The 24,636-nt window shown below is 47.3% G+C and overlaps 1 protein-coding gene across 5 annotated transcripts; it reads right to left on the reverse strand.

The window, feature by feature from the left end:
- Positions 1-1,875: 1,875 nt before the first annotated feature.
- On the reverse strand, positions 1,876-24,582 carry ktn1 (kinectin 1). Of its 5 annotated transcripts, none has more exons than XM_083683078.1 (36): positions 24,451-24,582; positions 18,353-19,032; positions 17,502-17,660; positions 17,207-17,308; positions 16,829-16,959; positions 16,590-16,694; positions 16,344-16,484; positions 16,074-16,180; positions 15,621-15,765; positions 15,080-15,176; positions 14,707-14,891; positions 14,421-14,489; positions 14,302-14,339; positions 14,064-14,154; positions 13,561-13,629; positions 13,358-13,395; positions 12,965-13,055; positions 12,691-12,759; positions 12,540-12,577; positions 12,331-12,421; positions 12,125-12,237; positions 11,845-11,944; positions 11,699-11,739; positions 11,463-11,553; positions 10,436-10,522; positions 7,725-7,814; positions 7,321-7,428; positions 6,898-6,987; positions 6,700-6,792; positions 6,482-6,553; positions 6,112-6,195; positions 4,487-4,570; positions 3,619-3,702; positions 3,391-3,483; positions 3,100-3,210; positions 1,876-2,936 (listed from the first exon to the last, which is right to left on the reverse strand). In XM_083683078.1, the coding sequence occupies exons 2-36, from the start codon at positions 19,029-19,031 to the stop codon at positions 2,907-2,909; spliced, it is 3,816 nt and encodes a 1,271-aa protein (XP_083539204.1). In that variant the 5' UTR covers position 19,032; positions 24,451-24,582; the 3' UTR covers positions 1,876-2,906. The 5 variants fall into 5 exon arrangements, with proteins under 5 accessions (XP_083539204.1, XP_083539205.1, XP_083539203.1 ...); XM_083683079.1 differs by having other exon boundaries at positions 11,699-11,736; positions 17,502-17,663; XM_083683077.1 differs by having other exon boundaries at positions 17,502-17,663.
- Between the last annotated feature and the right edge of the window lie 54 nt (positions 24,583-24,636).

The following is a 24,636-nucleotide window of genomic DNA, read 5'->3' on the forward strand; positions in this document are numbered from 1 at the left end:
TGGTATCAATCACCCCAAAAAAAACGTATGGACTTGGGGTTGGTTTGATCTTTGACTAACATCATTATGCACTGTGGGAAAGGTCAGGGATAACGGTCCTTACACATGCTAAGGTTATGGTGGCACCTGTTTTGTCACTGGGTCTCCATGACGGCAGAGGCCTGGCCCACAATCAGCTGACTGCAGCATGACAGTGTGGGAGAATGTCTGGAATGTGCTGATCCTGTATGGCTCTCTCCCCTGACCCCTATGCTGCGCAAAAGTCCTGTTGTTAATGGGTTCTCCACAGTCCTGAAGAACCACAGTCAGACACAGGTGACACTCAGCAGCAGAGCAGTTGCTGTCCTCACAAACCTAGTGTCGGCTCTATCACACCCTTGTTGAACTTGTGTTTTATCTTTCAATGTCATCAAAGAAGTTGGATGGAAGCACTCGAGGCAAATTTCCCCATGTCAGACGGCTGTACCTTATCAACATGACAGTTTGCTGTGTGTGAATAGTGTGATCTGCAGCCACAAGGGAACAAACAACAGCTCAGGCAATGGAGAAGTAAGTAACCGAAAAAGAAAAATCCCCCACAGGGGTCAAAGCAAAGCAAAGCAAAGCAAGATCCCATTACTGGTAAGAAGTGACATTGTCAGAAGATGATTGTGGTCCCTTAACATATAGTAGCCTATAACAATTCAGGAGATATGATGTCCTTCATTGATAAATATGTTTCCCTATGAGGTTTTGGCTCTCTTCTTCTCCTGGTATGTGATACCCATTCATGTGATGGAATGGGACAAAGTACAGTAACACCAGGACCTTTCACTCACTGATCCACTATTTGAACGAGCAGCCACAGCAACAAACCTGGTGGAGGTTTCAGCAGTAAAAAAAACTTTCCAAAATGGCGGCTGGGAGTTATTGTACTTGGTGTTCCTTTATTGCAGTCACTAGCAACCATACTTCCTCTCACATCCACAACATGAGCATTCTATGTGTTGCACAATGTTTTGCAAGAGTGGGGAAAAAACATAACCTCCTGTTCAGCAAAGTTTTACACATATTGCCATTCTGTGGGCAACCCAGGCCACACCCAAAACTGCCATAATTGCAGCATTTGAAACCATTGATCATTGATTGCAGCTCCATGTAATGACACGATAACACACAAATGTTCTTCTGTCAAACAAAGAACACATTCCTATGATGTAATCCATCCATAACAGCAACATATTTGTCTTGAAAGGGGAGGACAACCTAATATTACCTTACTTGGCAGTCATGCATCTAGTACACACCTCTTCACAGCCACTCCCCGAGACAGTATCAGAAACAAGGCTTATGAGTTTCGTCACATCTATACATTCCCATCCAGTTCTTCATCATTTATGAGGTTTTATCTGGTAGTGCTGTATATGCCCAACTGTAAAGACTGACATTGCTCTTCTAAGCAAAAGGATAAGCTCTGGGACATTGGCGCCCCACAGTGGTGGGCCACTGGAAGTGCAGATCGTAAGGGCACAGACAACAACACGCTGTAAGTGAAGATGACAACTAAAGAATAAGGGAGTAAGTGTTTGGGTATATGGAATCGTCTTATGTGGGTCTTGTCTTTTGTCTTGTTTTTATTTGAATATCCATCTGTTATTTTTTTCTCTCCTTTTTATTTTTTTTAATTTTTATTAAGTCCAAAGATAAAATTAGGACCAGTCAGAAGAAAGGGGGAGAGAAGTGTGTATGTGCAGCATTCGATGTTTCTAAATGTTTAATATTTGTCTCGATGAGGCAACAACCGTTACTTTGACGCACATACTATAAATATAATAATAACAGTTACAAATACAGAAATAAGAGAAGGCCATCAGAAGCATTGTACAGGACACAGCGCAGATTTATCAAGCATCCCTTTTTTATTGACGGTTACCTGTTACAAAAAAAACGAAATATTCAGTGTTAATGAAATTAGCAACAATATAGCGAGTGTTGATTACAGATGATATGGGACGCCTTTTTTCCTAAAGTAGTTACAGTAGGATTAAAAACCTCTACTCTGTAGACCTGGCCTGCTGCTCCCACAGCGAGGGTCACAGTCCCCCCCCCCCCCCCTCCATGGTTACAGTTACTTAGTGACTCGTCTCACATGCCGGGAGCCTCCCTGCGTCCTTCGCCGCCCCCCCCCCCCCCCCCCCCAATACTCAACCAAAAAGTATGTACTGTAGCTATGAATTTATGAATGCACGCACATACAGTATGTGTTTCTGAGTTTTCAGGACAGGAGGCAAGAGCTCAACGACGTAGTGTAGGTCAGCAGGTCCTAACAGTTACTTTTTTAACAACACATTTTTCCTTTTTAACTTAAAAAAAGAAAGGGACAGCGAACCCAAAGTTCCTTTAGCGAAGTATAACTCCACTTCATCACCCTCTCGACAAAGAAAACTAACAGAGAAAAACTACAGCTGTATTCAAAGATTTCCATTGAAAAAAGTGGGTACTAAAATGGGGAAGGAGAGAACGCCACACAGTCTGAAATGCGTGGGGTGCCTTCTGCTCTGGCTGTGCTACTATAGGTGAGGAATGTGGTGGGACTGCAGTAGTAAGGTCTGGTTTGGTGTCCGGAGTGTTTCGGTGGTCGGTCGGAGCCCCCTGGTCTCTGGGACCCAGCGTGGGCGTCTGCCTGAGCCCAGCTGAAGAGAGGAGCAGGGGGAGGGCAGTGCCAGGGGCCGGGGCCAGGGCCAGAGGGGAGTTGGCAGGTGGCTGCCTACAGTACAGGTGAGGGTGGGAGGGGGGAGAGAGAGAGGGGGGTGGGGGGTGGAAGAGTGGGGGTGAGGGTATGATGGCAGAGAGGCGGTGGTACAAGTTGGGGGATGGTCTCTGTAGTGAGGTTGGGAGTGGCCATGTGAGGGTCCATCCTCCCCTCCCTATACTTCAGGCGAGTCTTTGTCAGTCTCCTGCAAGAAATAAAAATAAATCACAATCTATTGAGTTCCCTGGTAAAGACTTCACATATCAAGAGATCAACTTGACAGTTTGTCTCCCAAACCACAATAAAATCGGTTTTCTTTGCCAAAAAGCCAGGTTTATATGCTCCTACGTGTTATTGAAACGTCTTACCCCTTCCTGTCGCTTGGTGAGTTGCCGGTTGACGCCCTGTAGCAGCTGCTGCAGTTCCCTCACAGTTTGGTTCAGTCCTGCTGTCATCTTCTCCTTCCTGTCAATCTCCTCCTGAGGGACAGAGTGACAGACAGGTTAAGACTGACTGCACATGATACAACTGCTCCAAGCTGAAGACACATCTTTAGAGCATAAATTACTACTCCACAACGTTCTACTAGATAACTTCTCAGTCTCTAGTCTTTTACAAACAGCCCCCCGCCGACAGCTCCAGCTACCCTCAACTCTTACCGTCTGTGACGAGAGGTTGCTGTTCTCTATCAGGTCCCCGTGGCTCGTTTCCTTGGAGATCTCCTCCTGGATCAGGTCCAGAGACTGCTGGGCCTGGGGTCGAAGAGATCCCACAGTAGGTAATTCATTCATTAATTCATTCATTGATTGATCTGTCTGGACTGGTCATCTGTTTCTAGAATATGCAACAGAGGCGGTCCGAATCGATCCAAAAGGACAAGAGGCTACCTTATAGAGGTCTCCAGCCACTTTCTGCCTCTCAATCTCCTCAGTCTCCAGTTTGGACAGGGTCCGAGTCAGCTGAGTCTTCAGCTGCAACCAGAGACAAACATACTTAACACATGACAGCTCCACTCCTGAAGGAACCTTAACCTGTTTGACTGCTGCATTTGAATACAAACTGTGACTGTATTCAAAACATTCTGCCATGACATGCGATACTTCTCTATTCTAGCATATGCCAAACTGGTTTTTACATCGTCTCAGATAGACATACTCTGAACTCTTTGGCAACACCAAAAAAAATACTTTTAAAAAGGGTCAGACCTCCATAGATAAGGGTGGCATGACAGGAGACAGACATTGAGCATGCTGTGTGTGTGGAGGCAGGTAGAATGGTGAAAGAAAGTGTGTGTGTGTAGTTCAAAGGGAGAGTAAAGTACGTTTCCCAAAGATGGCCGACATGGAGAATGTTGTTGGCCTTTGCAGGAACAGCAGTGAGCCCACTATAAGCCCACTATAAGCCTGTTAGTTAGCAGTGATAGGGTGAGCTGAGTGGAAACAGCAGTAGTAGTGAGGGTTAGTCTTCCCAGGTGTCTAACTGTAGTCCGTCCATCTATAACCTCTGCTTCTGTCTTATCAATACACACCAAATGACACCGGCTCCTAGAAAGTCAGGAAACCTGTTTAAATGTTGCATACAAACTTGTATAGCCTACATAGTGTTTCTATGCAATTCATTCAGAGATTGTAGATGGTTGGATTCCCAGAGGACCGTAAAGAACCCTGTGCTCCCCAGGAAGCCAGTGCCGAGATGTCGCTGGGTACAGTGGGGACAGGTTAAAAGGAGCTCTACCTAGGGGTGGGCAAGGCTTACCAAGATCAGCTCCTCATTCTGCCTGACTGCTTCTGTATATGAGCCATCAAGTTTGCTCTGCAATTCAGTCAACAGATCTTTGAGCTGAAATGAAGTTTGAGATGATGTTTTTAATGGCCGGCTGTGGGACCAGAGCCCGGGGAGAAGGCTACACAGGTGAGGCAGGCTAACTGGGTGACGGGCTACTAGGGTGTGAGGTATAGCTGGGAGCACCTAATGCTGTTTAGGGAAGAGGTTGTGCTATTCTACTCCAAGCCAATGCCTACAGAGTCTATACACAATGAACCTTTTCACTCTTCTGAGGAATCTTGTGGTGGTGGTGATGTGGTTATAGCTTAGGGGGTTGGTTCGGGATTTTTGAACCATATCCATGTATTCTACTAACCAGCCGTGCTGCCGATCGCTGGGTACAATTTTGGAACCTGTTTTTGCTGTCATTCATGTGTCGCGCCTTTGCCGGATAGCATTTTCCTCATGAGCCACAACGCTACCGCAAGTACACGGGGCCAAACGTTCCATCAAAGCAAATTTGATTTTTAATACCATCACTTTGCAGCGATTAACGTTCAATCCATTACTTTGGGGTCTATTTTCTTTTTCTGTTGAAGTACGCATTTCTGTATCCATCCGCACAGCGGGCCACAGTACAGCAGCCTACAATGCATCATTCCACAACTGCGTCATGGATTGAACATTAATTTGACTTGTCGATTTAAAAAAAATCGAATTAGCTTTGATGGACTGCCACTGCTTTGTTATTAGTCGTAAGTGTCATGTGGAGTTTATTTGGGTGCCATTTGGACGGACTGAACTTGTAACCCTGCGTACTGTGTATTGCAGTAGCATTGTGGCTCATGAGGAAAATGCTATCCAGTGAAGGCTCTCCATATGAATGCTAACGCAGACCGGTTCCAAAATAGTACCCATCGATCCGACAGCACCGCTGGTAAGTAGAATGCATGGATTTGGTTAAATAAAAAAATCCCGAAACCAACCCTTTCATAACAACAACTGTGTGGAAATGACTACACGTGACTGCAGAGTGAATCCAACGACTAACATCCACAGGGTGTTGCGTAACAACTGGGTCTGTTGTGTAACATGGGACATGTTAAGTGCTGTAAGTGACATTAAAGTGTGTAAACTCAGGTCAACTAAATGCAGTAACTTAATAGACCAGAATGGCAAGTTTGTGGTGTACGAATGTGATATCCAACTTAACACTGCGACCTCGAAAGCGTGTTTTCACTTTCTTTTTTTGCCTGTTCAAAAGGAGGAGGGCGGCACAATAGTGTGCAATAAAATCAATTATATCCGTGAATATGTTATATTAAATGTGTAAGCCCTTCAAAATACAAAAATGTGGTTTTCTAATGATTCTTAAGTCCTGACTAAACACAACCAATGCATTAGTTTTGCATGGTGTGGAGGGGCCTGGGGCTCAGTGTTGAAGAACGACACTGGTGGATATCAAAACAGCAAAACACAGAAACATGTACCATAAACATACAACTGCCACCCACAAACAATGGCAAGGAGAGTCACTATGCCATAGGTGGATAGCCACTATGACATCACTGAGGGATCACAGGTAGAACAGAGGTCAGGACGTCCAGTCGGCTTACCTCTCTGACCTCCGTCACATAGGTGGCGCTCTCGCGCTCTGCTCTCTCCAGCTCAGACTCGAGGTGCTGCTTGTCTCTTCTCAACTGTGGAACCAGAGACAAAACGCTTAACACACGACAGCTCCACTGCTGGTGAAACCTTAACCTGTTTGACTGCTGCATTTGAAAACACACACCGTGACCGTATTCAAAACATTCTGCCAAGACATACGATACTTATCTATTCTAGCATATGCCAATGAGAATAAACCACGCATCATATACTTCTACATTTGTACTCGAGGTACACAATTGTGTTGCGTCACAGTAAACGTATATCATTTTGACATGATGCTGATGGGTGTCTGAAGAGTGTGACCAGAGGACTGACGTTTTCCAGCTCCGCGCCACCGTCGCCTAGTCTGTCCACCTCCTGCTCCAGTGTTGCGACTTTCAAACCCATCTGGGGACGACAGATAGGGCGGGAGAATGGGTGTGAGCAGCACAAGTGACTATAACTATGTTATATAAATAAAGAGTTAAAAACTATATTAAAACATTAATATTATATTTAACATTAGCTCCTTTGGCTTAGTGTTGAGCACCCACCTCTTTCAGCTCGGTCTGTGACAGCTCCAGCTTCACCTTCCAGCGAGACTCCTCCTGCTCCACACTGTTCTGGAGACGCTGCAGGATGCCCTCCTGTGGACAAAACAAGCATTACAGGTCTGTTTCCCCTCACAGAAACGTGTTCACGTTACACCTTCATACAAATCTACAGGAGACTGTAGGAGAGCATTGCCTTACCGTCTCTGCCAAAACTTTCTTGTACGTCTCACAGTCTTTCTGTAGAAGCTTCTGGGCCATATCAGATTGAATCAGCTTGTCAGCCAGTTCCTGGAGGAGAGAACAGCGGTGGTTACACTTCCATCTGGGCTTGCTTTTTAAGGCAGCAATCCCACTATGTAATATGGGGGAACTTACACTCACAGAGCACTTTATTTGGAACACTATACTAATACTGGGTAGGGCCTCCCTTTGCTCTCAAAACAGCCTCAATTCTTTGTGGCATTGATTCCACAAGATGTTGGAAACATTCCTTTGAGATTCTGGTCCATGATGACATGATTGCATCATGCAATTCCTGCAGATTTTTCAGGTGCACTTTCAGGTGTTCCTAATAAAGTGTTAAGTGAGTGTACGTAGAGAGAGCAGAGGTGGTGCTGTCACCTGGTTCTCTTGTGAGTCCTCTGGTGCTGGTACTGGGGCAGGGCTTGGCTCTGCTGCAGGGACCTCAGCCACTGCACTCTCAAACCTCTGCAGCCACTCTTGGTGGTTCTAAGGGAGAGGAAGAGGGGGATTAACACATTGATGGATCAGATGGGAAGTAGGAACAGATTAAGTGGAGGAGGAGGAGAAGGAGCAGCAGCACAAGGTTGGTTCAAGTCATCCACTGTTTGCATGAGCTTAATGTCTGTAGAGTTTCTCTACTGTAAATAATATAAAAAAAATAAAATAAAAAAAAAGTAATCCTTCCTTCTTCTAGCATTGTGACTGCCAATGGCCCCTGGTCCTAGCATAGATTTTTAGCATAGAGTCTGCTAAATATCAAAAATGTAAAACGTCACCCATACCTGTTCAGTGGGCAGAGGCACGTTGGGCAGAAGTCTGTGCAGAACATCGCGACAGTCGGCCTGAGCTGACTCTAGGGCTGTCTGGTTCTCCTGAGAGGGAAGAGGTGAGAGAGGGACATTCAACATGGACCACCCTCGGCCTCGCAGGAATTCGGAGAGCGAGCAAACATCCGACCACCATCTCTACCGCTCTACTTTCACTCAGTACAATACAGGAGCCAGGCCTCTAACAGGCTGAACTCTTCTTTCTCTGGACCAGACCGGTACGGTAAAAGCCAACTTCGAAATCCAGACTCTCCTCGTTTCGGAGTGAAATCAATGGCATAATCGTTACAGAGGGGTGGAAACCCGGTGGAAATTAGTGCCGCCCTGCCACTTATCTAACCAATCAAATACCTTGCTTGGGCTCAGTTTTTCCGCGACGTGGCAATTTTTGTTCTAACCGGTCTAACCCGAGTCACTAAAATAACAGCAATCGTCTCTTCTGGGGGCGGGGGGAGGGTTCTTGGAATGTCACTTAAATGTCACTTGAATTCAGATCCAATCAAATTGAAAACGGGATCGGCTATCGCCAATGACGGCAGACTTCAAAAAAGAGGTGTGACAACGACGTGACCGGTCTACTAACTGTTCCTTGGATTAAAACAAAACATGGCGAAGCAGCATTCAGTTACTATGCCACACATAGCTGGAATAAACTTAGATCAGCCACAACTCTGGCTCCTTTCAAAAATGGGCTAAAAACCTTTATGTTCGCCTTTGCCTTAAATTGAAAGTAAATTGCTGCTAATAATTGCGCTCTGACCCTAAAATGCACTGTGACTTTTATTCTTTTTTTTGTCTTTTATGCTTTATTATTAATATAATTTTGTTATGCTCTTTCCTTTTTATCTATTTGACGTAAAGCACTTTGAATTGCCTCTGTGTATGAAATGTGCTATATAAATAAACTTGCCTTGCCTTGCTTTGGAGGTATGGCTACGCAAAACACGGTCAAAGCTAAATCTTTTCAACAGTTACATTCATTCACCTCCACCTTCAGTATCCACGCACATAACATCCTCAAACCAGACATCAAGCCTTCCCTGAAAGATTCACCAGTATCTTATCTTCTGAGGGAGGAACCCCGCATGTCGTCAGTCGACCCCGCCACCACTCCGCCCCGGACACAGACACCCATAGAGCACCACATATGTTTCAGGCCCCAGGAACCACTACCAAAGAACCCCTGCAACGTCACGACTAATAACCTCATTAAACTGCACGCCTCTCAAAGGGAGAGAGATCAGTGGATCCATGTCCTGCATAACCCTGGGTAGCCCGATTGACCACTGAGTCCACTAATAGCCAGCTGGCACATTCACCTCTATCCACATTACCACCGCGGGTCAAGGGGGAAAAAAGAGCTCTACGACATCTGTTTCTTGTACAAGCATGCGCTTTTCTGATCATGCACAACAGGTGTCCAAGATCTCCCACACTCAAGATGAGGAGGCACTTTCTACTGTACTCAGATGGCCGTGAGCAGCTGCTGGTGAAGAGGTTCACTGTGTACCCTGTGTCTGCTGTATGGAGGGGGGGGGGGCATGGGGAGGGGCAGAGCTGGGGCAAAAATACACCTCACAACTCCTTATAGATACTATGCCTCTACTAGTGAGTCCAAAAATACGTTAGTCTAAAATAAGGAGGTACGGCGGGTCAGATCCCTCACTGATGAAAAGAAAAAAATCCCTAGGAAGCAACTGGGTCGATGAAACTGAATTGGGCCTCGCGCCAAGAACAAACTGGTTTCTTGGGGTTAGAGCAGTAAGGTGATGGAGTTTCCAAACAGAGAGTAATATCCATAAAAGAATATGATATCATCATCATTACCATATTTACATATGTACATATCAATTTTGTTGGCTCAGCATATTCCGGACATGAATATTCCAAAATAAATTTTACAGGATAAAATTTCATTTGACAGACGTGGGAATTAATTTGAGACTGATTCGCTGTATTTATGACAACAGAGCCTGAAGACTCAGGATGACAATACAGTATACATCACAAAGCAGGATGGAACTAGAGGAGGCTGGTGGAGGTTAGAAATCGAGGACAGGCTCATTGCTCATCCCATGCATTACAATGAGCCCGTCCTCCGATTTCTACCACCACCAGCCTTCCCTGGATGGAACACATGCCAGGTTGAGGGAAAGGAAATGGAGTCAAATGATAGGGTGGGGGAGCCCTCTAATGGTCATGGATTTAACTAATGACAATCTATGTCAGTCACTGCACACTCATTTCCAAACGTTTCTAAACTTTGTATTGGGCTTGATTATAGACATTTATTTTTGTATTGTTTCGTTAATGTGTCCCAAGAGGCCAGTGAATACTGAAGCTCATAGCATAGAAAGCAGAACCCAAGTAAAGCGGTGATACATACATGAGTATGTAAGGCATCTCAGGCTTGAGATCTCTGATGAAAATTGCATTGAAAAAAAAGAAGAAAAAAAAAAAAAGAAGAAGAGAGAAATAGCTTAATAGCTTATCCATCTGCCAATTGTTTGAGCCGAAGTGCAGGAGGACAGGGATGGGTAAAATGAGTATGCAGCATATTTATGAATAATGTAGTAATAATCTCACGGGTCGATTATGACAACAGCTTTCGGGGGATGCATCAGATTTAAATCTAGAGTGAAGCAGACTGGAAGTGTGGTCCGAACCTTGACGGCATTGCCGAGCTTCCCCTGAAGCATGGACTCGGTGGCTGCCAAAGCCTCCATAGCGCTCCAGTTTTTCTCCCGAAGCTCCTGGTTAGTTTCAGAGAGATACCACTTTCAGTTTAGCCTCAGGGAAAAGTATTCAGTGTGACCCACAAACACAATTTACAGGGATGACAGTGAACCATTTAAAAACCCTCTCCTCCTGAAGTCTCCTTTTCTGTATGGCTGGAGAGTCAAAGCTATTTCAAACGTCCTCAAAATCTCTGTTTCTCAGTCTATTTTTAAGGGAAACCCATCACTGCTCTTTATCTGTCTCTCTCTGTATGGACCAGCAGAACAGGGCCATGCTTTGAATGACATCCAGATAGTCGAACTGAACTCGAAAACAAGACGCAATGCCAAAGAGAGTCAATGTGTCTAAAATTCAAAAAGCCAAATCACATACATGTGTGCGCATGTATATATATATATATATATATAATATATATATATATATATAGACCTAGTCAACAAGGTAGCTCTCTGCGCAACAAAGCTGCAGTTACGCAACAAAACAGTTGTTATGCCCTGAAGCATTCACACGCACAGACATGCACACGGATGACGCTCACTTTTACGGGCAAGGACAAGATATGAAAGATTGGAGCTGCCCTAAAAAACAGAATGTCTAAAACCAGTAATCAAATCAAAAAAGATTCGTTTCATTTTAATCTAGCAGTCAAAATCATATTGCCTTATTTCATTAAATGACTGCATCCTAACCAGCTAGTAATACACACAGTGTGAGAGAGACTGAGATGGAGCAGTGGTTAACAGGACTGCTGATGCATGGGGAGGGGGGGAGGGTTAGGGGGGACACCACTGAGGAGGGGAGGGGGACACCACTGGGGAGGGGAGGGGGACAGACCACTGGGGAGGGGAGGGGAGGGGGGACACCACTGGGGAGGCACTCAGAGGATGAGGTCTTCTGCTGGGCTAGGCTAGAGTGGTGACTGCTAGACCGTCAGGGCCACTGCAGGACACCTACGTTATTCTTCTTTCTGTGAAGCTCCAGGGTGTCCCTCAGCTCTGCCACCTCGGCCTGCAGATCAGACACCTGCTTGCTACTCTCTGCCAACCTGGGGGAACATAACATCCATGTTAACATCGCCACATAACCACAAGACAGCTGGGAATTCGCGCCCTACGTTAGGGTCTAACACGAATCATAGAACATTCGCTTTCATAAAGTTCTCTGTGATACTGCAATGAAATTGTACTCACGCCGTCAGCAATTCTGTGCTCGGCGCTTCCGTGTGGGACTGCTGGGAGAAAAAGAAAAGACATGTTTCTCTCCAATTATTTTCCACCTCTCCCACCTACTCGGTCCACTATGACGAGCGGCGAACCGTTTTCTTCTCCCTCCTCACCTGCTGCTGCAGCAGCTGCTCCTCCTTCTCGCTCACATCCTTGGCCTTCAACTCCAACTCGCTCTGCAGCGCCTGGTTCTCCTGGTCTTTAGCAGCAAGCCTACAGCAAAGCACAGCAAAGATTCAGGCTACTTCGTTCCCCAGGCTACTTCGTTCCCCAGGCTACTTCGTTCCCCAGGCTACTTCGTTCCCCAGGCTACTTCGTTCCCCAGGCTTGTCAGGGTAACGTGTTTAGACCGAGTAGAGGTGTGTTTTGCGAGAGGTGTATGCGTGAACGTACTGTGCCTGCAGCTCCAGGAGCTGGGCGCTGACAGTGGGGCTGTTCTCCTCAGCCTCCTTCTGTCTCAGTTGCTCCATTTCAGCCTTCAGGGCAGCCACCTGCTGTTCCAGAGCCTGCAGGGGTAACAGACAACACCAGCTCAGACTCACACACAGCACCAAGCTATATAATGTTACACACACACACACACACACACACACACACACCTCAATGGTTCCCTCTCTGGTGGAGCCAGTTTCTTGCGCTGCCTGTAGGCTCTCCTCCATAGACTTCATCTGCTCATCTTTCTCTTGGATCCTAGAGGCACACAATGACACAAGAACTTAAAACACAACTTGAACAAACTGTTCATGAATTTGGCAAAATGTTTCAGTTCCAGATTCCAGAGGGAAAGCACACTCCATCTTAGACTTACATGCTCTGGAGCTCTTCCACTAACGAATCTGACGACGCCTGAGGGTGGGAAACGACAAAAAAGGAAGAAGGTTAGAAGTTTAAAGGTGTGACCAAGTAATCAGACGGAGTACAACGTCAGCAGTCGAGGAGAGAAACAGATTCAGCTTCACCTGTTCAGCAGTCTGAAGCTTCAAAGCCTCCATCTCTTGTTTCAAAGCCTCATGCTCTTCTCTTACAGCCTGCAATAGAGAAAGCAATCACTTTAATCATTTGCCAGATAAAAAGAGAGTGATTACAAAGCAGTCTGTAAAAATGCAGTTTCACTGATCTCAGTGGAGCCTACTGCTGCAGTGGAGAGAGGGCGTGTAATGGCCAATAAGAAGCCTCAGTTAGCCCCCAGGGCCACGCCTTAATCCTTCCCCATGCTCTGACCCCCCAACACACCTTCAGCTCCTCCTCCTTATTGGCCACCTCGATCAGCCCCGTCTTCAACAGATCCTCCACAGTCTTGATGTTCTCCTCCCTCTCCTGGACACTGTGGGGGGTGGGGGGGGAACACCACTTGTGGTTAGTTGAACAGTGCCGCTATTGTAAGCTGTGGTAAATGTCTTAACGGAGGTGAGTATAACTGGTTTTGTACTTGAAAAACTACATGCAGCATGTTCTAGTTTGATTCACAGTGGTATGTGGTTTTTCAAGTGGTTGCATCAAACATCAAAACATTCATACTGATACAACCACGAACAATCAAAAGACTTGGGAGGACACAACCAGAACAATCACAAGTCTCCAGCTGAATCTAAATGACTTTCAAACATCATATCCGTTCTCACGCACCTCTTCTGGAACTGGTCCATAGCCAGCTGAGAGGCAGTCTAGATGGGGAGAGGCAAGCAGAGAGAGAGAGCAGGAGAGAGAGGGTGAGAGGGAGGGAGGGAGGGAGGGGGTGTGTGTTAGCTAGCTAGCTATACATACTGGAGGTATGGGTTGATGAGCACAGGCGCTCCAATGAAAGACAACAGCAGTGTTTCACATCTGACCTGTTCAGAAATCTGAGCCTGCAGATTCTGGAGCTCTGCCTTCAGTGACATATTCTCATTGTGCATGGCCTGAGGAGAAGAGAGGGGAGGGGGAAGGGAAGGGAAGGGCAGGTAGCCCAGTGTCAACACCCATCTCATACAAAAGTGAGGACTGAGAACAGTGTTCCTTTGACAGCATGTACCGGTAGGTGTAATAGTTTCGTAATATCTTCATGCTAATGGGGACAATTCTCTGCAAATTACAATCCTTAGGGATTCTCATATTTAAAGTTGGGTCTGTGCGCACAAGGCGGAAACAAAGTCGTGCCATTTCCAACGAGCCGAAAAAGACTATCACTATTTCTACTAGTTGTACAATGTGGACATTATGAAAGTTACGATGAATTAGCCTGTAGTGCCCTGTGAAACATTCCTACGGCTCAACACATTCCAGCAGGCTAATGGGCCTTGCAGTAGTAGCAAGAACAGGTAAAAAAGAAGGGGCTTTTAGAGCATTCCTGTACCTGCATGTTAGTTTCTCTGCTGGCCCCGCTGCTCCTCTCTGCATTCAGAGAGTCCTCCAGACTCTTCCTCTGGAGCTCCTTCTCAGCCAGCCTGGACGGCCACAAAGTAACACACAGTCAGGAACACAGCGGACCACACAGGGACAAGAGTAGAGAAGCTACATTCCCCAAGCTACTTTTCTTTATCTAAAGCTGTAAACGTATAAACTACAATCAACAGACAAAACTTCTAACTTACAGCTTCTGCAGCTCCTCAAAGTGGGAGACGGTGGTGGCCTGTGAAAGAGGGAGGAAGAATTTAGTCATCAAATCCTCAATTGTACATGAACTAAAAGGTCGATATATGTTGGACCTTACCTGGTTGGCCAGCTGGGCTTGGAAAGTCTCAATCTGGACTTGAAGAGATTTGTTCTCATTCAACAGGTCCTGTCAAGATCAAAACGATGCTGTCACTACATTCCACATTCTATTTAGGGTAAAAATTCTGCCAAAACAACCCCCCCCCCAAAAAAACTCCTAAATTTGGCAGATTGAAGAAGTGTTCCCTTTCCCATGGTCCCTCAACTAATCGTGCTTCCCCTTTCAACCCATCCCATTGGCTTCTCTTTGAGGATTTGACAGTATAAGGACCCTGCTCCCCTACCTGGACCTGGGCCTGCAGTGTGTCGTCAGGAAGGCTGTGCTGAGACACCTCCAGCAGCTGCATCACCTTCTGCTCCACCTGCTCCTTGGACACGATGGTGTCGGTCAGGCTGCTGTGCAAACCCTGGATCTCCTGGTTCTTGTTGCTCATCTCAGTCTCAACGGCCAGCAGCTGGCTCTGCAGCTCTGGAGGGGGCCAAAAGAAACACGCCACAGAAGCACAGTCAGTCAGTCACTGGATGGAACACACCCTTATGGTGTAGGTGGGTTGTGTGTGTGTGTGTTCATGGGAATAGTGGAAAATGTCCTTAAGTGGTTTGCACTGTCTCCCTCATAGGCAGCAATGTGAGGGTTCCATCGGTCTGTTAGATCACCTTGTTTGGCAGCCTGCAGTTTCTCTCTCTCTGCGTTGACGCTGTGCAGGTAGTTCTGGAGCTCTTCCCAGCGACGCTTGGCGTCCTGCAGTTGAGCCTGGAGACACACACACCCAAAACAACCGTTCAGCACAAATCACAGTATTCATCCACACAACCACAACCACTCACAATCCATTTGACTGTACGGGTTACCGTCATGACAAAGACAGGAAAGGCAGACCTGGGTGTCTGTTGTGGGGAAGTGGTGTTTATACTGAGGACAAAGCTTCAAACAGCTCGACATCCTGCACCAACACAATCCTCCACTTCCCAGTACTATTACACCCAAACCCTCCTGAAGACTTCCACTGGCCCTCCCCCCAGATTCCTCATTGTGTCTACCTGCCCAGTGACCAACCCCCAGTTGGGTGCCCAGGTCTGACTCACGTAGGAGATATTCACTCCGTTTCATCTCGTTGGGGCAGCCTCCGAAATTATGGGGCTACATAAATAAATAAGATGCCTTTCTGAGCTGCCTGCACCTCCCCTGAGGCGTTACCTCAAGCTGAGACACGTTTTGTTTGTAGTTGACCTCCAGCGCCTTCCTCTGGTGCTCCTCCTGCTGCAGCTTATTGTTGTTGTCTGCCAGCTCTTTCATCAGCCCGGAATACTCCGAGCGCAGCTTGTTCAGCTCCGATGACTGCCTGCAACACGGGAAAAACATCAGGACGTCAACACCCGCCCACCCAGCCAGCCAGCGATGGCAGTCCTTTAACACAACTGCTCCATACCATAAACAACAGGAGCAGAAACAGATCTCATTGTAAAGTTGCACAGGAGGGCAAAAGTAAGTGTTAGGGGAGCAAATGGTTGAAATAGTTGTGTGTGTGTGCGCGCGTGTGTGTGTGGGGGGGGGGGGTCTATAACAATGAGCTGAGACGAGGAGCATAATGAAGATGTAGGGGGGCGGAGCTCCAGTTGCGGGGCACTGCGGGGTCCAGGCGGGACTCACTTGCTCTCCATCTGGTTGGTGGCGGAGCTGACCGCGTCCCTCAGAATGCCGTTCTCCTGCTGCAGTCGAGCGATCTGGCCCTCCAGCTGCTCCCTCGCCTGCTGGAACTACAAACACAAAGCACACCGGGAGTCAGTCTCTCACCTGACCCACGGCATCAAAACGCCACTCAGAACACTGCCTCGGGGCCCGTCTCTGGGTACGAGCGCAGGCATAGGAGACGCATTCGAATTATAATTTGCCCTTTAATGTCAGAACGTGGTGTTTCACCTTCATCTGCATGCCCTGGAGCTCCTGGTAGCTGCCCTGGGCTTTCGCCTGCATGACGCTGACCTCCTTCTCCATGGCTCCGCGCTGCTCTCTCAGCATGGCCTCGGCACGACCGGTCTTCTGTTTCTCCACCTGAAGCTCCTAACAAGGGGCAAAAAAGGCATCAGTCAACTGGATTTCTGCCACCGAGACGCGAGTCGATAAAATTGTCAGTGAAGCTGCATCGCATTGAGTGTGCAGCCGTACCTGGCTGAGCTGCTTGACCTTATCCTTGGCAATGGAGGACTCCTCATGCAGAGTGGCGAGGAGACGCTCCCTCTCCTGGGCGGACGGGTCTGCCTTAGATGCAGACTGAGGGGAAGACAGAGAGAGACAAGATTCTTAAATGATGGACAGGGGAGTGCAACTTAAAACGCCAGTCAAGCAAGGCACTCATACGTTCCCTCTCCCTGACTCAACCATGTGCTTGCCCCTTCCTCTCTCACCTTGTGCCAAGCCTCCAGGGCAGAGGGACTCTTCTCCTTGAGCATGGCCACCACACTGACTGCCTCAGCCTCAGACAGGGCCAGACTGCCCAGGCCAGCCAGCAGCTCCTTCAGCTTCACCTCAGAGTTCTCTGTCAAGACACAGACCAGAACACATTATACCAGCTATCACTATGCTATCAGCTAGCTATCAGTCCTGTGGTGTTTCATGGTATAATAAAACATAAATTATCGGAGATAGGCAACTAGATCTGTATAATTTAAATTAGCATTAAGAGTTGCTGCATGAATCTGATAAGTTGTTCTTATCAGACAATTAAAGCAGGGTATATTAACTATATATTAACTTAAGTGTGTCTGAGTGAAGACCTCTCTCACCTTTGTCAGTCTCGTTCTTCAGTTTCTTGCCACTCCCCTTGGTGGGCGCGTCGTCGTTGTGGTTAGCAGGAGGCGCAGGGTCACCCTGGTCATCCACTGGGGCTGGGTGGGTGGGAGCAGTGCGGTTTACAGAAGGGTCCAACTAAACAGCAATACCTCTAAAAACTTAAATTCTGCTCAAGAAGGCTGATTAGACTTGTTTTTTTTTTTTTTTTTACTCAGAATCTAACTGGCCTACAAAAGCATTCACACGTGCTAGAATGGGATCAGGGGATCATTCACTCATCATCTTTACCAGGTTCAGTCTTCTGCTTCTTGGCAGAATTCTTCTTCTTGCTGCTGCTGGTTGTAGCGGGGGCAGCACCATCCTGGGCTTTGGTCTCGGCAATCACCGGAGCCTCCTTTTTGACCGGGGCAGGGGCCTGCTCCACCTTAGCCTCAGGCTGATGGTCCTCTACTAAACCAGGACAGACAAGGAGAGAGGATATTAATGGTCCTCTGTGGCTCTGTTGGTAGAGCATGGGGCTAACAATACTTAGGCTGGGGGTTCGACTCCCGCTGGGACCATATATATTGACAAATGTATGCACTCACTGCAAAGTGTAAGTCGCTTTGGATAAAAGCATCAGCTAAATAAATGTATTACATAACAGGAGAAGGATTTGGAGATCATGAGAAAGGGAAGCCCGTGCAACAGTGCAGTGTTTATGACGCACGACCGTGAGATTTTACATTTGTTTACATCTACATTCTTGCCATTTAGCAGACGCTCTTATCCAAAGCGACTTACAACAAGTGCATTTGTCTGAAGGAAGTGAATCATCTATACATCAGTCATCATAAGAAAAAAAAAAATAATAATCTATGCTTGGACCAGGGGCCATTAGCGGTCACAATGCAAGAAGAAGGAAGGATAACTTACTTTATTAATTAATTTGTATATGGTCTAGTAATGGCCATTGTGGTGAACTATTTGCTCCCCTCCACTACCGGTTGTACTGCACTTTAAATAATCAGATATGATTCAGAGGGACAGATGTGACACAGACACTGAGGGCCCTCAGGGAAGGCGCTAGCCCAATTTGGCATTTGCAGAGTCAGACACAGGCGAGAGAGAGCGTGACGCATCCACTCCTTCCTACTCACCAGCCTCAGCCTTTTGCTTCTTCTTCTTCTCCTTCTTCCCAGAGGGCTGGGGCGGGGTCTGGGCCGGGGCCGGGGCCGGAGCAGGGGCCTGAGGTTCGGGCTGGGGCGAAGGTGGGCTGGGCTGTTTGGTGACAGCGAGAGGCGGCTCCGCCTTGCGGCCGGCCGGCTTGGAGCCGTTCACTTCCGGCTCTTCAGGAGGCGGAGCCGCAGCTGCCGCAGCTGCCCTGGCGGCGGCTGCCTGCTGCTTCTTCTCCTTCTTCTTCCTCTCCCTCAGCCCCGCAGGAGCCTCGGCCGGCGCTGCCACAGGCACGGGAACAGGCGTGGGCGGGGCCACAGGTGCTGGCTCCTCCTCCTCGTCCTCCTCGGGGGCAGAGCTGCTCACGGCGTCACCCACATCAAAGTCCCTCAGATCCTCCTCCGACTCTGCTCCGCCCCCTCCACTACCGCCGCCTCCTCCTCCTCCGCCGCTGCTCTCCTTCTTCTTGCTCTTCTTCTTGTCACCCTTCTTGCGGGTGTCCGGTCTGGAGGGCGGCACCTTGAGGTCGCGCTTCTGCCTGGCCAGCACCTCGTCGTAGGACGTCTCCTTCATGAAGAGCCAGAAGAAGAGGAACATGAGGGCGATGACCAGGGAGGGGGCCAGGATGAGCAGGTACTGAGAGTCATAGATCTCCATCGCCATTCTACAGAGAGAGAGAGAAAAAGAGAGAGAAAAGGAGAGAGAGAGAGAGAGAAAGAAAGAGAGAGAAGACTGTGAATGTCAAGCATTTCTAAAGCTGAGGTGAACCAATCAACCTGTGCACACAAATGCAAGAAAAACCTGCTTGGTATGCAAAAGGTTACATACATTTATGACTTCAAACATCTTACGCCTCTCTTCTTGGCACAGACTTCACATAAAACAAGTGGGCTTTTCTCACAAGTCAGTTCCAGTCTACTTCATCCAGCCAACCACTGGCACTGGCCAAGGTTGGCCTGGCACAGCCCCATCCACGCCAGGGCAGCACAGTGAAAGGGAAATGGGAAACACGACACCCAAGATTAACAGATCCCGCCTCCAGCTAGATCGGCTTGATATTAATACCTGTGGTGCCAGAAAGCATTCCACCTCCGGTGCCCCCCTGATAGCAGGCTGTTGCTGCGGAGACTCCCTCAAAAAAAAAAAAAAGAAAAAAAAGAAAAAAAAGAAGAAAAAAAAGTTGTGCCTGAAGCGGAAATGCTAGAAATTATTTGACAGCGGACACTTATTGGTGAAAGTGTGACAGGTAAATTACCATTTTCTCTGGTACTTGGAACAGCCCAAATATCTGCTACTGATACGTTAGAAAAAGGATTTAAGTGCAGGCAGAGGGAGCCAGCGTCACACAGTGCGAGTGAGTGAGTATCTGCGCAAGCGTGCACGCGTGCGCATGTGTGTGTGTAGGAGAGGGGGGTGGGGGGTGGGGATTAGCATGTCAGGACGACTCTGTGTCCTCTCTCTCCCCCCCTGTCCTCCCATCTCTTCCTGTGAGATATGATCCTATTAGACTAGCCTATGGTCCTAGCCACAGTCTAATACCTTCTTTGCACATGGTAGGCTACCTCGCGCTGCAACGTGAGTGAGTAGTGCATCCATTATGCATGGTACTACAAGGCAGCAACAGCGAGCAGCAGTGAATTAATCAATAAATTCTAATCCTCCCCCCCATGCATAAATGTCATATTACAACATTATATATGGGGACACCCGGTGGACTGACACCCTCCTCGGTCACGCCTTCCTCGACCCTCACTTGCAGGGGTGATGTGATATTCTAAACTCAATACAGGAGGGCTTTGCAAGGAGCAAAAATACACTCACGTCACATGTGAATGTCACCCAATGCTGCAGCTGCAATTTTGCACTCGTCTGTTGAGGTGAGAGGAGGAAAGTCTCCTCCTCCCCCAGCAGGCCCAAGGCACAGCCATCGGTCGCTGTCAGGCCAGAGGCCATCCAGAAGCTCTACAGAGTATTGGACCCCACCAAGGCACAGGATGCCTGAGGCACCAATACTGCTGAAGGGGTTGACGAGGCCGAAGACGCATACTTCTCCTCACCAACACATCTCAGAGACATAAGCAATAGTTCACTCTCTCTCTCTCAGCCTTGGACACCTACAGGTATTCCCATGGAGTCTCTGTGGGAGAAAACAGAACGCACGAGCCCAGCAATCGATAGGAACAGTGGAGGCTCTATCAGTCACAAGAAACCACAATGGAGAGACTGCCAAATCAAAACCTTGTGAATCATTACTTTCACCAAATAACATCGCGTTTGTATTCAGTGACTAGCTGAATAGAGAACGTTTTAAACGCAACAATGTCTACATTGGAGAGAAGTTAAACATTATGGCTCTGGGTCACTGTGCAGATTAAAGCGTGCTGTTCTTTGTCAACAGTGTACAGCCGTGTTGGCTGTGAGCAGCAAGACCTGGAGATACCAATCGGACTATAGGGACGGAGGGTGTCAGTCAGCAGTAGCATAGGAGGTGGCTCCGACTAACATCTCCTATACTGGGCCTCTTAGCTAATTTGGATTAAGCAGATTACCCATGATAATACATTTAAGAATAACTTTCCGCTGCAGTGCTTCTTTAGGCCTGGTGAGTTTGAGGTCCCACCATTTAATCTAGGCTTGTGAAACCTCTGCCCCTAACACACACAAGAAACAAGACGGCTCTCTATCGAACAACTAGGCCCATGTCGACTCATGACATCATTATCACTTGTTCCTCATTGTGAAAATACGACAGCACGTTTTCCACAAACTTCGGACTGTCCTCAAAGACAAAGCTTTTCTTTTCGGTCGACAAAAAGAACTTCCCTCATTGTGTGAACCTTCCTCCAGAGTTCTCACCTAGCTTGAAATGGTTATTTTGTGTATCGCTGAAGGCAAATGCAAAGCCCCTATTCAAATGTGGTTTACATTGGCTGGCGGCAACCCTATGGCACAAACACTGCACACCCAGTTGAAGCTTGTATCTCAGGTCTCAGTAGGACATTGTGCGTCACAGAGAGTACATTCCTGAGCACATGATACATGAGTGTGCATTCTTTGCAAGAGGCAAACACTCAACAAGTTTCATACTTCCTTGAACACAGAAGGCGGAGAAAGGCGATTTCATACATGTTTGCATAGACAGAGACAAGCATTGTGCGTCCATGAGCTCCATAATGTGCCAGTTGCTAAAAGGAGCCTGTGAAAGAGGTCCTGTGCGGCACAATGTGACTACATTATGAAAACGTGGACTAGCTTCATGGGCTCTGTTTTGGTCAAATTACATTACATTTATGGCATTTAGCAGACGCCTTCATCCAAAGCAACTTACATTTGCTTAAGTAAGTGAATCATCTATCCATCAGTCATCAAAAGAAAGTAATCAATGTTCAGACCAGGGGCCATAGTCAAATGTTTCTTCTTTGAGTAAGATTTGGTTATCTGTAGAGTAACAATTGAATCTGTTAGCTCATGTGAACATAGTTCATCCATATTGGGCAATGTAGTGCATGGCAAGAAAGCAAGTGAAGGAAGGACATGTGACTTAAGGCCTTCAAGGCTAAGTTGATGATATGCACCGAACTACTCGCTCAATAACAAGAACAGGGTGTGAAGACCTGATTAAACCGAGACAGGACAATACTCTCACAATGGGAGAATTCACATTGAGAATACAAGGTCACCGACACAAAGAAACCATAACATACATAGGTGCAAAAGCAAACAAGGATTAACTCGAGGCGGGACTGCTAACCCTTTCAGCACCGTATCAGAGAGCCTCCACCTTCCTAGTTATAGCACTTGCTACCATTTTGGCCTGTAAGCCCGGGGAACACCCTAGTCAGGACAATTGGAGCTGTGAAAGTAAGACCTCTTAAGCAAGGACACTACCCAGTGGACAGGATGGGGATGGGTGGGGTGAGCAGCCTCATGGCTGCCTGCTTTCAGCCCTATGCCTCAGTGTGGAGGGTGCAAAAGTTTCCCAGTGCAGCCGGAGCCATGTCCCAGCATGGAAATGAGCCCGGAAGACAAAGCCCTTTCGGGCCATTGGCTCCCCGGAATCTAGCCACTTGGCTAGCCGGACCTCCTGCTTTGGCAGGGGCAGACACGACGGGAACCCTTGATAAAATAAAAATAAAAAAACGGAAAAAAAACTGTCAGTCCAAAAAAGAGATTAATCAGAACATGTAAGGCCAGCCATTCAGAGCACCCTAGTCTACACCTGCGGTTGTTTACATAAACAACAAATCCATCAAAAGGCTGGAAGAAAGTGTTGAAGTAGATTCCCTTGGCAGTTAGACGACAGGTACAATTTACAACACGCAAATAAACCATGACGGACAGAGTGGAGATACTGAGAGGGCGACATTGATAAGAACCAGCCATTATATCCTTCAGTATCCAGGTTAAGCTACGAGGTTTACTGCTGTGTGGGCGAGTTCTATATCCCACAATCCTCCTCTCTGGAGCCAGAGACAGATACGGTATCACAGCAGCACAGCCCTGTGGGTAAACACTAATAGAGCCACCCCCTCAAGCCATACCTGGGATAAGACTCACAGAGCAGGCAACCATTCACACAAACACCGGCTTAACTGACCAAACACTACTGCTCGAAGAAAACAAAAACAAGGAGAAACCACTGACAATTGTTTCCCTACTCAATGACTCAACTGCTACTACACTACCTTGTTTGAGCTGTGTGTGGAAAAAACAGGGATGAGGTATTGTAGGGGTGGCTCTCGGTGCCAGAGTCGGTACACTATTCACAATGTGTGCTCCTTCATGAAAAAATAAAAGGTGATACACTGAGGTTTTGGGGCCGACTGTTTCCAACGTAGGCAAAGAACGCAGGTAGACAACTTCTCCTCTCACAGGTGTGGGGCGTGGTGGTGACGTGGTGACGTGGTTCCAGGTATGTGTTGCATAAAGTACAAAGAGCATCTTGAGCAGCAGGAAAGACTTTGGGAAATAAGGAAGTACGTGGCACATTGCAATAAGACAGCACACTTCCTCATGGGACTGCAAAATGAGGAACCAATATTGCTAGATAATAAATAATAGAACACCTTGTGGGCAGGAAATAGGGTATTGAGGAATTGTATACAAAATCGGTATCCTTCTGTACATTCACATAGGAACAGTTATAGAATGGTAATGCAAGAACAATCATATCATTCACATCTGAAGTGCAAGGAATGAATCCTTCTATATTATAGTGCATAACCCTCCCAGTATGCACCATGCACGTAATCATTTCCGTTTAGTAAGAAGGCGATATTTGTGTTCCGCCTCCATGTCTAGTCATGGCCTTGCACGTAACACTCACAGCTAGGCTAAATGCATCAACTCTGTTACTCATTGTTAATTAGCTTATAGCTTGCTAATTACATTTACCAGCGAAATATGTAGGCATCAAACACGACAGACGATACTGATTCTGCCGACTGGCTGGATGGCGCTACAATGCTAGCAAGCTACATGACATTCTTTGATTAGAGGCGCACATGTTCAGGGTACCGTTAGCCAGCTAGCCTCTCGGTAATCACTCCGGTTGTAACGCAAATGGAGTACTACTAGGCCATATAATTGGGTCAGTCCGTTTGCTACTCAACCAGCAGTCGGAGGCAAGCTAACGAGAAATGAAGTGGTGATCAAATTAGCTGTTCTGACAGTCCACCGAGTCATCCTGACTTTTGAGGGAGAGCTGTCACTCAACTCACTGACTGACAAATCGTCTAGAAATGTGCTAAACCAACTGAATTCCTTATAATGATGTGAAATTCGGTAAACCCTGTGAAGAGACACTTGTAACCGACAAACGCTAATGTTAGCTAAATATCACGTAGCCGATCGTCGTTGCTCAGAAGACCAATTCCAACAAAAGGCCTCGCCTGTAAAGTGACCCAGCCTCCCTCTACCCTGAAATCTCTGACCCACTCTTGCGTCCCGATTTTCCGGCATTGCCTTGGGGGCTAGTGCCAGGCCTGGATGAATGGTTCAGCTATGAAGGCTACGAAGCCTTCAATTGATAGCTAGCTAGTTTTAAATATAAACAAATAGTGCATGCTAAAACTATACGTACCTGGAGTGTTTCAATGCCGCAGTTACCTAGCTAAATGTTGAAATGAAATGGCGTTTCCCCAGCGAAGAGCGGTGACTTCCCAGGGCAGCTCCTACTCAAGCCTTCTCTGTGCTGCCCGTCTGTCTTGTGTTTCGCGGGGGCGGGTCAGGCTCTCAGCACATAGCGTACAATACAAAGAGGGAGGGG

This window comes from Argentina silus (assembly GCF_951799395.1).
Source record: "Argentina silus genome assembly, chromosome: 13".
Classification (NCBI taxonomy): Eukaryota; Metazoa; Chordata; class Actinopteri; order Argentiniformes; family Argentinidae; genus Argentina; species Argentina silus.

What these genes read in the sequence shown, in the direction of transcription:
- ktn1 (XM_083683077.1), bottom strand. Translation starts at nt 19,031, where the DNA reads ATGGCGATGGAGATCTATGACTCTCAGTACCTGCTCATCCTGGCCCCC. An exon ending in TTTGAGGAGCTGCAGAAGCT is followed by an intron (nt 14,155 to 14,301) that starts GTAAGTTAGAAG and finishes GTGGCCGTCCAG; the next exon opens with GCTGGCTGAGAAGGAGCTCC. An exon ending in ATAAGGAGGAGGAGCTGAAG is followed by an intron (nt 12,760 to 12,964) that starts GTGTGTTGGGGG and finishes TCTCTATTGCAG; the next exon opens with GCTGTAAGAGAAGAGCATGA.